Source organism: Lycium barbarum, chromosome 3 (genome assembly GCF_019175385.1).
Source record: "Lycium barbarum isolate Lr01 chromosome 3, ASM1917538v2, whole genome shotgun sequence".
In the NCBI taxonomy this organism is placed as follows: Eukaryota; Viridiplantae; Streptophyta; class Magnoliopsida; order Solanales; family Solanaceae; genus Lycium; species Lycium barbarum.
This window is the reverse complement of record NC_083339.1, coordinates 110960461-110973171: the sequence shown is the minus strand read 5'-3', so window position 1 is coordinate 110973171 and position 12711 is coordinate 110960461. Positions and strand designations below refer to the sequence as shown.

The window sequence follows — 12711 nt, the reverse complement described above, 5'->3', positions numbered from 1 at the left end:
CATATGGACTTGGATTCACATTTTTATCATTTTTTTCACCTTGCGTCGATTGAATAAACCTATATATTGCGAATATTTGTGGACGACAAGATAGAAAGCTATAATCAGCCGATAAGAAACATTGTAGGATCTAGTTGCATTTAAGAAATTTATGCTCCACAAAATTCCTTTCGCTATAAATAACATGGTTAATAAGCCATAATTTTCAGGAAGAGCAATAGTGCTATATTTTCAACAAATGAGCGCAAACGAAATAAAATGTAGCATATTCTGACATATGTAGCACAGTCATTGCAGATGCAACCAAATGCTGATACACCATTGTTCCTAAAAAAAAAGGACCTTTAGTTTCATAAACTGAGCGCTATGGTTATTGCAAATGCAGTGAGATAAATCTACCACCAAAAGGTACATTTAATAACATATTCACAGGTCACCATGACTACTTTTTCTATTGATGAGGGAAAAGATAGTGGTACTACCCCAATTATACTTACAGGAATATTTCTCTGCCGGATGAGAAAGAGGATAATATAACCTGAAATTGAAGTCTCAAAAGGCTAATGCTACTTTAGGATATCATACCTAGCATCCATGTTATATCACTTGGGAAAGAATCACCTTTCCAAGCATCAATCAGTTATTTCACATCCATCTTTAAGCCAAAGAAATCTAGTTTTACTCTAGCTGAACTAATTTAAGCTTTCTGTGCAAGATATAAAATTAGATAAAACTACCCTTTTACTTCAAATCATGCGCCTTATGCCCACAGAATATACTATCTAACTGTCTAGTTGCCAATGATGGTATAAACTAGTAGTAACATATTTGTGTGTGTTTGAATTGAGGGCTATAGAGAAGGTTTCGAAGTAACTTTATGCTAGTGTTTGAGAACACCTATTTGATTTTCAGAGATCAAAATCTACTTCTAATCCAAAGTCACTTTTTTATGACAAATTTTCAAACAGGCCTCGCAACCAAATAAAACCGCTGTTTCTCCAGCCTAGTGTGCCATCAATGGTAAAACCAAAAAGCACAAAGAGGCCATGTAGATTGTAGTAGACAAAAATTTCAAGTCTCAAGCTTGACTATGATGAATATTGGAAATTTCAAACACTATGAAAATTGAGAAGCTTTTTATAGCTTTATAAGTCACATCATGGTAAGTCCTTAACTGAATTATTTGTGGTAAATCAGCAAGAAACAGAACGAGATGAAGGAGGGCCTGAATTATAGAACACCTTTTGCTAGAGAAGCTTTCAGCATTAAACCATTTGCAGCATTTCTTTCCTAATTATTGTCGACATGCAGATTAATTAATGACCAAAAAGGTTGCATACTATCTTCTACATACATTTTGCTATTAGGAATTACATGAAACCGGTGAAAGAAAAATGGAGACATATTTTAGTTCACACGATTTAATGGAAATAGTTCTTAATGTATAAAAAAAAGTAATCATTTTAGTACTTCATATATACCACATAATCGAAATAATTCTTGTTGTATGAAAAAAATGTTCATTTTAGTCTTTCATATATAACACGTAATATATCAAAAAGTGCTATTTTTAATCCTAAATCTTATATGATGAGAAGACAGGTCAACTTTTGCTATCTTTAACCGAAACACTTGTGCCAATAATTATGTCTGTTTTTGTCTTTGCACCATAGCTCAACTATGTCTCTTGATGCAAGAACGACAACTAAGTTATAAGGAAAGGAAGAAAAATGTATACTCCATTATTGCAAACGCGAGCACACCATGGGCCGAGCTACACTAGCGGAAGGGTGTTTAGCCGAACACCCTTCGTCGAAAAATTATACTGTGTATATAAGTAAAATTTTATTGTATTTGTAGATATACCATAAAATGAACACCCTTCAAACAATAGGAGTTAGTCCGGCAATTAAGGGTGTTCAAAACACCCTAGAGGTTGCAAGTTTGATCTCCTAGTCACCCGTTTTGCTGCTTATTTTTAAAATTTGACAGATCGAATGCTGGCTTGATTTACTTATTTTTTATAATAAAAACTGGAGTACTCTATGTTTTGAATTATGTCACGATACAAGGCTTTTAGAATAATAATCTTAGTGTTTAATAAATTTATTTTTAAAAAGAAAAAACTTTTTTTTTTAAAAAATAGAGCAACAAATTTTCTATGACTTAGCTAATATTAGGTAGTTAGATTTAAAAAACATTGTGCACTCGCTCATCAACCTTTTTTTAAAATAAATAAAATATTTACTACTTCAAAATTTGAATACCCTTACAAAAATTTCTAGCTTCACCATTGACGCACACTGTGGTGGCAGGAGGAAAATGGTAGTTTTTACTTCCCTAAAGTGAGTTATAGGTTAAACTTAAAAGATTTTTTGACTTGCACCGTTACTAAGGTTTAGGATTAAAAGAATCATTTTTTCATACATTAAGAATTATTTTGATTACGCGTTATATTCGAAGGATTAAAATGAACAATTTTTCATATATTAGGACTATTTTAATGACCTCATATAGATGAAAGACTAAAATAGTCCAACGCCAATGCGGGTCCGGAACCAAAATGCCCCCAAAAAAACCATTTTGAACCAAAATACCCCAACAAAAAACAATGTTACAAAAGCACCTTTAGCGCAGTAAAATACTGCGCTATAGCACTTCACGGAGACGGAGCCGTTAAGTGCTATAGCGCAGTATTTTACTGCGCTATACAAATGTTTCTCTCACCTATAGCGCAATAAAATACTGCGCTATAGGACTCCGCCATTTTCCAAAACATTACATTTTCACTCCTTTTTACATAGTTTATCTTTTTTACGTAGTTTAGCCGTATATTAATCATGCTTTGAGATTCCGGAACTTCAATATTTTATATAGAACTCTAGTTATATTTGTACAATTAATAAAATAGGTTCAACTCATCAAGAATACACAATACTTTGGATTGTCGTTTTAGTGGTTGAAAAGTGCTCGAAGTCCTTTTTTGTTTGAAGACTTGTAGTCATTAGCTTTAAGTTATTTATGTTTTAGTTTTCGTGTTATTTTTAAATTAATGCTTAACTTTATCTCGAATGTGTCACGTTTTTTTTTTATTATCAATTTAGGATGTGAAACTATAAACAATAATAAAGACTAAGATAATTTTTATAAATATGCAAAAAATAGTTAATATTTAAGATAAATTATACAACACTAATGTATATACACTATCGAGGATGGGTCCCACATGTAGTATGCCGGAGACTATCCCTAGGCCTAAGGCTCATACCATCCCCACCGCTCTCGCTATCGTCTCTATCGCCCTTTTTCCTCTTAATAACCGGGCGCTCCAAGTCATGATCATCTCCTCTTCCCTTAGCCCTTGCGCCCTTAACTAGAACGTGCTTCTTCTTGGGATCTAGTCCAGCTGGAACACTCAGAACCTCAGGCTGAGCTGGGTCTGGAAACTCGACCTCTTCCTCGTCGGGAGTCGCCACCGCAGGCGCCGAAGGATGAACCTGAAAAGTATATAAATATTAGTAACATTTCTTATTTATATTGAATACATTAACGTTATTTATTTAATCAAACTTGTGTGTCAACGGGCGCCTGAGTAGGCTCCTGAGATGGGTGTAGTGGTGAATATGTGGTAGTCTCCTAGACGAGATGCTGTTCGAAGTCCAAATAAAGGTTATAAAAATTAAATAAATATTTACCTTATATTGAATAAAATTATTTTTAAGTAAAAAACTTACATGTGCCTCGGTAATCTCATGAGAAGACACCTCTGCCTCGGCAGGCTGATGAGAATGCTCCTGAATGGGTAGCTCCTGTGGACCTACTAGCGCCGAATCCTAAAATATGAAAAAAATGAAATAATAAGTAACATACATATTTAAAATAAGTACTTTAAATAATCAAATATGTATATTAAATATTGACCTTATATTGAATAAAACAAATTTTAATAAAAAGCTTACCTGTGGCTCGGTAGTCATATGGGAAGACACCGCTGGTTCGGCAGACCCATGAGAAAACACCTGAGTGGGTGGCTCTGGTGGACCCGCTGGCGCCGAATCCTAAAATATAAAATATTATTTAATAATGAGTAACATATATATTTATATATATATATATATATATATATTTAAAATAAATAATTTTAAAGGAACAAATAAGTATTTTAAATACTAACCGGGATCAAAAACTCATCGAAGTCAAGAATCCTGGCTCCCTCTAAATTCCTCACAGGCCGCTCATCAGCTAATGAAGCGCGTAACGCCGCCCAATCAACGTTATCACACTCCTCCATGTATGCATTCTGGCTCTGCTGTGATGAAGACCCGGGTATCTCAGCAAGTAAGAGCGCCAACGTAAACGTAGGTGAGTCCCCAGGTGAGCCGCCACCGGCCTGGAACGACTGCGGATGGACTAGACCGTGAACGCCCTCTGGAATGGGATCGGCCTCATCCGCCTTATCTACCAGATAGTGTCGTCCACCACCAGGTCCTCTAGCAGTAGCGTCGTGTCCTCTACGCGCACGACGTCCTTCAGCAGCACGGTGTCCTCTGCCAGCACGGCCTCCTCCTCTGAGAGCACCCGGTCCTCCTCCCAGTGCTGCCTGATACTCAGCCTCCGGAACAGGCTCCTCCCTGCGCCTAATCTCGTCTGCCTGCCGGATACCATCCTCGGATATCCGTACCATCTCCGTGACAAGCCCCGCAAGCCCAGGGTAAGGCATATGCTCTAACCCCAAGATGCGTAAACGTTATACGGCCACCAGCTGCATTTGTGTTTAACAGAAAAAAAAAAGTATATTTTTAAAACGTAACAATTAATGCAATTAAATAAATCTAAATACGATAAACTTACCAATGCCTCGTACTACCCTGCGAGTGCTGAGTATCCTACATCCCTAGGGGGACGCAAAGCTGGGTTGCCGATCAATCGGCGTGTGATCTGATGATACTAGCGCATGTAATGCTCAATGGGAGTCAAATGACCGACCACCGCCAAAGTGCCCAACCTGTTCTCCCAACGGTGGAGCTGGACATCCATGAAAGCCAGAAAATCATCATCAACGGCAGCCCGATCGTCCCGCTGGTAGTGTCGGAGCTCATGATGGACATCAGGGGGTATACTCTGCGTATGCCCAAACTGTCATAAGACACGCTCGGGCATGTGATCCTCTACGATGTCCAGGTGTATCAATGGATACCGCGACCTCCAAACCCCCTGACCTGCCCTACAGAAGGGCGGCAAACCATCTAATATAGCAGCGTAAGGCGTCCATATAAATAGCTGCATAACATATAAATGCAAATCAGTGATCACCAATAGCACTTAACGGCTCCGTCTCCGTGAAGTGCTATAGCGCAGTATTTTACTGCGCTAAAAGTATTTTTATAACTTTTTTGTTGTTGGAACATTTTGATTCAAAATGGTTTTTTTTGGGGCATTTTAGTTCCGGACTCACGCCAATGAAGTAAGGACCATTTTGATCGTTTTCTCATATTTTGTAATTATCGAGGAACTCCTTTTGATATAAAATTTCTCTCTCTGTCCCTTCATTTCTGCCGTCCCATCATCCTCCATCAATAATTCAATTGCATATAATTTTATTGAGCTGGCATAACTTTAATGGGCAAGTCATCCACAATTTTGATTGGATAGGAAAATTTGTGAACTATTTTAATAAGTTGGTAGATATTTTTAATAATTACTATCACTAACTATTTACCAATCTAATTAACTTTTACCAATCATTATTTATGTTCGTATCATGTGAGAAGATTATATTAAAGAGTAGTTACATTACTATTTATGTTAAATTTTCCTTTTTATTGAACTAAAATTTAATAAATTGATGTTGTATTTTTTAGAAAGGTCTTCTGGCGTATTAATTTTTTTATGAACTATAACTTATTCATTTGGTAAGATTGTATAAGAATTGAAATTTTTTTGATAGTTTTCCCAACTTATGAGGTTTGTATGTCTATAAAAAAGATACAACTTACAAAAATTAAAATTGCATATCCAAATATAATTTCATCTCATGATTTTAAACCATGTCCAAACGACTCCTAAGACTATTTTTTCATTTTTTTTGTGTGTGTAATGCCAAGGTTAATTTCGTACAAATGTCCTAAACGAACAAATAAGTTTAAACACGTGCGAGATACATTATTTAGGGTGATTTACGAGAATGGCCTTGGAATATGGGTGATCTTGCTCCCCATGGGCAAAAGTTCATGTTTAACAGTGGACAAAATTTTTGATCTTAAAGATTTACTGATAAAGCAAGCAGGGGCAGAGCTAGCCCTTCGGACGTGGATTTGACCGAATCAGTAGCTTTGATCCGAATTATATATTTGTATTAAATTTTTTGTAAAATATGTACTAATTATTAATTTAGAACTAAATAACTTTAAAGAATTAAAATTTTAAACCCATAAGCTTCAAATCTTGGCTCCACCTATGAAAACAAGCAGGGTTCAAAATTTAAAATTACCCATTTTCAAGGTAATTCATTTCCCATGCTACTTGTGCTCAACCAATAAACGAATCGATTTTTGCAATTGGGCTCTGATCTGATATACTACTAGCCCATCAGTTTTGAAGTTGTGAGCTTCCCAAGTCCTTCGGCGATTTCGATTTGTAAGTATCTTTTCTTTCTCTTCTCTCCTTTCCCCTTCAAATTTAATGGTAGAAATTCAAATACTCTCACTGTTTAATTACAGTCTCATCTCTGGTTGCTCATTTTTGTGATATTTATAAATGAAGTTGGCATTTTTATTTATTTCAGCCTTCAAGTGATTATAATCCAAAGTTATTTGGGTGAAATGATCTTCCTTTAGTGCTGCAGTCAAGAAAAGGAAAAGAAAATTATCTTATTAACATTGAGCATATGACATCATTTGACGCTAGGAACACCGTCGTATCCAAATTAGTCTATTCACTATGGCCATTTAGTATGTTAAACACCTAGAGTATGTACTGGTCCATGGCTGAAAAGCAGTGAAACGAAAAGACTTTCTATTTTTGTAAGCCTTTGAAATTTAGTTTATAGAGAGTGATTCTTTACAGGAAATTTAAATACTTTATATATCATGGTGTAAGTTTCTGGATGAACGACGGAATTTTTTTTAAAGGGGTACTTATGTTTCATTCGTACTGTTATTCAAAGAATTCAAAGAGTAATCGTAAGCTAAAGAAAACACACTCTATTGTCATATAGTTGTTCTAAGAATATTAATATCATAAACAAAAAGCAGCTTAAAAAAAGTTTGATGCCTAATGCAAGATATCATTTTGGTCCTATGTGATGGCATGAATTGTTCTTTTGATGATCACGTTGATATAGAGCAGCTAGGCTGTTAAGTTTACAACTATTTGCTTCTCTGAGCCAGTGGGTAAAACCATTAGTTGGTCATAGATTCTAAAGATTGTTGATGAACTATATCTGTCCGGATATATATAATCGCTTTCACTATGACATAAGGTTGTAGTTAGAATCTGATCTTACTAATATATGATCAACAGATTGTTCCCAAAAACAAATTTCTTTAAGATTTTCAGTATGCTTTAGTGGACAGGAACCTATTGCTACTTCTGACAATGTATCTAATTGCAAAATCTTTCTTTTGCAATTTGATTGCACAACATTTCTTTTGCTAGATAGCAAATTGTACTTAATCAATTAATTTACATCATCTTACTTAGACCATTCTGAATGGTTCAACACAGTATTGCCGTTTCCTCCTGTTTGGTTATATTCTGTCCTGTTTATAACTTGCTCAGGCATCTAAAGATGGAGGATCTGGTAGAGAAAATTGAAGGTACTCCCCAATTTCCACCAGCTGAATCACTACTTCAGTGGAGCCAATGGCAATTGCTCGATTCTGTTCTTCCTACTGGTGGCTTTGCTCATTCTTTTGGCCTTGAGGCTGCTATTCAAGCTCAGTTAGTCTATGGGCCTGAAGACCTTCGAACATTTGTGATCCATTTACTAGAGAATACAGGAAGCCTATTGCTTCCTTTCGTCTATACTTTAAATGCATCTCCGAATGTCGAAACATGGTATAAACTTGATAAAATATTGGATGCAACACTGACAAATGAAGTTGGTAGGAAAGCATCTATTTCACAAGGATCAGCACTTTTGAGAGTAGCTGCTGCTGTGTTCCAGGAAGTTCCTTATTTAAAAACTATGCGAGAAATGTCTTTGACTAGCGGAGCTTTCCGTTTCCACCATGCTCCCATTTTTGGACTTGTCTGTGGGGTTCTTGGATTAAATGCTGAAACTTGTCAGAAGGCTTACATGTTTACAACAATGAGAGATGTTGTATCTGCTGCAACAAGGCTCAATTTGGTAGGACCGCTAGGTGCAGCTGTCTTGCAGCATCAGCTTGCTGCAAGTGCAGAAGAATTATCAAAGAAATGGATGAACCGTCCTGTAGAGGAAGCGTGTCAGACTAGTCCGTTGCTTGATACTGTCCAGGGTTGTCATGGTTATTTGTTCTCCAGGCTTTTTTGTTCTTGAATGGTGGAACTGAAGATTCAAGATACGGGGGTTTGGGTGGATGAGAGTTATTGATCTTAATCTATACTTCCAAAAATAATTGCTGACATGCTTGTGCTTTCGCCTGGTTAAAAATCAGGGGCACAAACCACAGTGATGGCTTCTCGTAGAGCTACTGAAGTTTATGTGGTTCCCATTCCTTTAAATTGTGACTTTTTCCCATGATGGATGTCTTCCAGAAAACATTATTCGTGAACCACTGGGCTTATACCAATATGTTTGTTTACAAGAGAGAACTTCCAGTTCAAGAAAGTTTCGCTGATGCTTGCAGGAATTTCTTTGTTATCAAGAGGAAGTACGAGAATGTGAGAGCTGCAATCAGCTTTTTATCAGAGTAAATAATTCTGCTCGCTTGTAAGACTGACATCTGCATTCATTTCCCCCGAATAGATACTTTAACTGTTTAACCACAATCTATAATATGTAATTGCAGGACGTTAGTAAATGGCCGACAATTCTTAAGACAAAAAGTGGGTGTTGAAACTTGCATAAAATGATGTATTGTTCAAGTTTCACAGGTTGTTTGTCGAACGAAAGGCATATACCGTTGGATGTTGAAGCTACTGAAGAATGAAATACTGATATCCCCTTAATGATGCCCCAATTTTTTTAATCTCAATCTCTTCGCTTTCTTGAACAGAAATCACAGTTCTCTCACACAATTTTATGAATCGATTACTTGCTCTTCTTTGCTTTCCTCTTCTCTTCCTTCTATTTTTGTTATTAGCATGCCAAAAGTAGGTTTGTCCATGTGTCTGGTTGCACTGGATATGGGTTGGGTTTTGTATCCATACTTAAATATGGCTTACCCAATCCTATATCAAGCCGGAACCAATTTATGAGCATAATTACAAAATCCAAAATCAAAAGGATACTTATTACATAAGTAGAATATATTTAACAATCTCAGCATAGCATTCATTTTGTGTATCCTCAATTATGTTTATGTCGAAAGGGCTGTCCGAAGGGGCAGGTTGGGCCAAATTTGGATGGCGTAAGACCTTCTTTACCTCCTTTCAATTTGATGTTGTTTAGAGCTTATGCCTCTATCATTTCAAATGCTTGTCTTAGGTTGAGAATTGATTGCCCAAAAAGATTGAAAGACTTATTAGATGTGAAGCGAGTGGAAACAACATTGTGCAATCGGGACTTCAAAGGTTTAGTTTCTATGCAGTTATATTCTTTGCTGAGATAAATTAAGCATAGCCATCTATTGTGAGTAACGGGTGCCATTGTCAGGAACAAAGACTGACTATATAAAGTATAAACTACTCTCAGTTTCAGATATATATTCAGATAAATATGTCTGAAACTTTTAACTGCTTAACTAGAGATATAAATGTCAGAAGTTTGAACTCATGCCAACTTTAGAAATGCATGTTCGAAATTAGGTTTTGGCAAGCCTAATTTCAGACGCGTGTGTTTGACGTTTTTGGGAACTCCGGACCTAGTTATGGTATTAGGTATTTGTATTAAAATCTTCTACATTTTAATACAAATGCTAATACAAAGTTACATAGGACACGTTGTTATAAACCAAAATTTTCTTTTATTATTTTAAAAGAAAATAACAACATAACATACAATTCCAAATCTTACAAACTTCAACAAAATGATTCAAATAATTAGGTCTTTACTCTTCATGCAAAATTTTAAATTGAACTTCTTACTTTCTCCTTGTATGTCAATTCAGACACAGTTAAGTGTTTAAATTTTAGCAATTATTAGGATTTAGGAGAACAGTTTGGGTCATACCTAAATTTAAAAATAAAATAGACAAACTATTGTAGAGAATGGCGGTAGTATCATGTAAACCTTTGTGCATATTGGATGTTGGAGAGTTTCATTTAAATGTAGTTACCATTTCAAACAATTTGATAGATACATTGTCATTTTTTATTTTTATTTTTAGAAACAATGTGTTCCAATTTTGAGCAACGTAATTTAGAAAATCTATTATCCAGGCTGAACAAGTACAACTCATGATGAATATCCCAAGATTTTGACCAAAAATCTAGAATTGTTTTTTGCAACCAAAATCCCAAAATTAACTACTGGCTAATCTTCCATTAAGTAGGCCCTGTGACGTGTCAGGATCTTAGGGCCCAATCTTTTCCCAGATATGCTCAGCCGTAGATCACTCTTCGTCCTGTGATCTTTTATAGGGTTTGGCAAGAGGGCCCCTTTCCTCTTTCTCCTTGTATGCAACCCAAACTACAAGTGGGGCTTCCTTTTCCCTAAGGTTTGTTATCCTCTCTCTATTTCTTTTTTACTGTTCAATTTATTTTTCGTATCTCAAATGCTCCTTCTTCACTGTAGAATACTATCAGTCAACCATTACAACTAACAACGACGACTTTTCTAATTTTCCGTCAGTCACAAACACGCCCTTTATTTCCCTTCGTATTTCACGCCTTCTATCGGTTTAATTTTTAGTCTTTTTAATCCTTCCTAACCAATTTTTCTTTAATTTCAGCTATCTTCTGTTTTCTTGATTTTTTCCTGCAAAAATGGCTAGTACTGAAAACAACCAAAACATTGAACCAGAAGATAACGAGGTTAACGACTCCAAAACAGTATCCGCTGATCCATTACTTGGTGATTCTCAAGAATACACCATTACAGCAGTAGGTCCGTCAACAGATATGGTGCCGTTATTGAAGGAAGAGCCCGAAGAAAACAACACGTCAACAGCTGGGCTAAATATGCAAATACAGACAATAGAAAAACAGCAGGTAAAAAGATCCTCAAAAGACAGGCATACTAAAGTTGAAGGACGTGGTCGGAGAATCCGTATGCCAGCTGCTTGTGCTGCTAGAATCTTCCAATTAACACGTGAACTTGGGCATAAGTCTGATGGGGAGACAATAAGGTGGCTATTGGAACGGGCAGAGCCAGCAATCATTGAAGCAACTGGAACAGGTACGGTTCCAGCTATTGCTGTATCTGTTAACGGAACTTTAAAGATACCAACAACTTCGTCAGGGAATAATGAGGGAGATAGTTCGACGACGACTAAGAGGAGGAAAAGGGCTGGAAATAGTGAGTTTTATGACGTGCATGAAGGGCCGTCTAGTTTTGCACCTGTAACACCAATTGTCACACAACAAGGTGTTGTTCCTGTTTGGCCAATGGCCCATACTGCAATTACCGGTGGGATTCCTTTCTATACAACTATTGCTGCTGGTGGACCTCAGTTGTGGGCTACACCGATATTTAATGTACCTGCAAGGCCCGTTTCAAGTTTTGTATCTGCAATGCAACCTGGTATTGGTTATACTAGTGAGGTTCAAGTGAACTCTTCATCTGTGTCAAAGAGTGATGGTAATGTTGTTTCAGCTATGGCTCCAAGTTCTGGTTCTACTAGTGTGACAACTAATACAACAACAATCACAAGTACTAATACCACACAGATGCTTAGGGATTTTTCATTGGAGGTTTATGACAAAAGGGAGCTTCAGTTTATGGTTGGTTCTGCTTCCAGTGAGAATGATCAAACTTCTTCCTCCAAATCATAGGGTTCTAGGCCCATAAAGGCTCCCTTTATTTTTTTTATATTTCATGTCTCTTATTATCTACCCTAGTTGTAGTTTCAAAAGAAACTTTTTTATGTTTTAATTAGTTTTTGGCTAATTCACAGCTTTGGCTTTAACATTTTGCTTGTAAATACTCATTAACTCCTTGAGCTTTTAGCTTGAAAAAGCAAATGGGATTAGAATCCGGTTCCTCCTCTAGGAGGTTGCTTGCTTTGCTGTGATGACATGGGTTGGTCAATTTTGAATGTCAACTTGCTGCTTTATTAGTTTTGGGGCACACAATTTTATGCTTTTTAGTGCTCTTTAATGTGGTTGTGAAAAGCTAAATGGTTTTGGTTAGGTTGGATTTGGTTTTGAATCCTTTTATATTTGCTAAGCGTGGGTGGTGGGACCATTTTTTGTGCCTGTATTATGTGTAACACTTTAAAATCCCTTTTTTTACCGACTTTAAATCACTTTGTAACAGTGCACTGTTTAGTGCTTGTCATGGGGCCATTGCCCCGTGCACTTAGATTACTTCAAAACTGCACGTGACTTTAGAGTAAAGCACGTGGAATATGGGGCCCACATTGGATGGTGGGTCGTAAGTGGTCCCATCCAAAGAGGGTGGCTCAA

General features: G+C 36.5%; 2 protein-coding genes across 3 annotated transcripts; both read left to right on the top strand.

Moving 5' to 3' along the window:
• Positions 1–6411: 6411 nt before the first annotated feature.
• On the top strand, positions 6412–9256 carry LOC132631813 (urease accessory protein F). The gene is made up of 2 exons (XM_060347515.1): positions 6412–6636; positions 7780–9256. The coding sequence occupies exon 2, from the start codon at positions 7790–7792 to the stop codon at positions 8519–8521; it is 732 nt and encodes a 243-aa protein (XP_060203498.1). The 5' UTR covers positions 6412–6636; positions 7780–7789; the 3' UTR covers positions 8522–9256.
• A 1094-nt stretch (positions 9257–10350) lies between these two features.
• LOC132631812 (transcription factor TCP19) lies at positions 10351–12317 on the top strand. Of its 2 annotated transcripts, none has more exons than XM_060347513.1 (2): positions 10351–10802; positions 11037–12317. In XM_060347513.1, the coding sequence occupies exon 2, from the start codon at positions 11071–11073 to the stop codon at positions 12076–12078; it is 1008 nt and encodes a 335-aa protein (XP_060203496.1). In that variant the 5' UTR covers positions 10351–10802; positions 11037–11070; the 3' UTR covers positions 12079–12317. The 2 variants fall into 2 exon arrangements, with proteins under 2 accessions (XP_060203496.1, XP_060203497.1); XM_060347514.1 differs by lacking the exon at positions 10351–10802 and adding an exon at positions 10825–10931.
• The last annotated feature ends 394 nt before the right edge of the window (positions 12318–12711 follow it).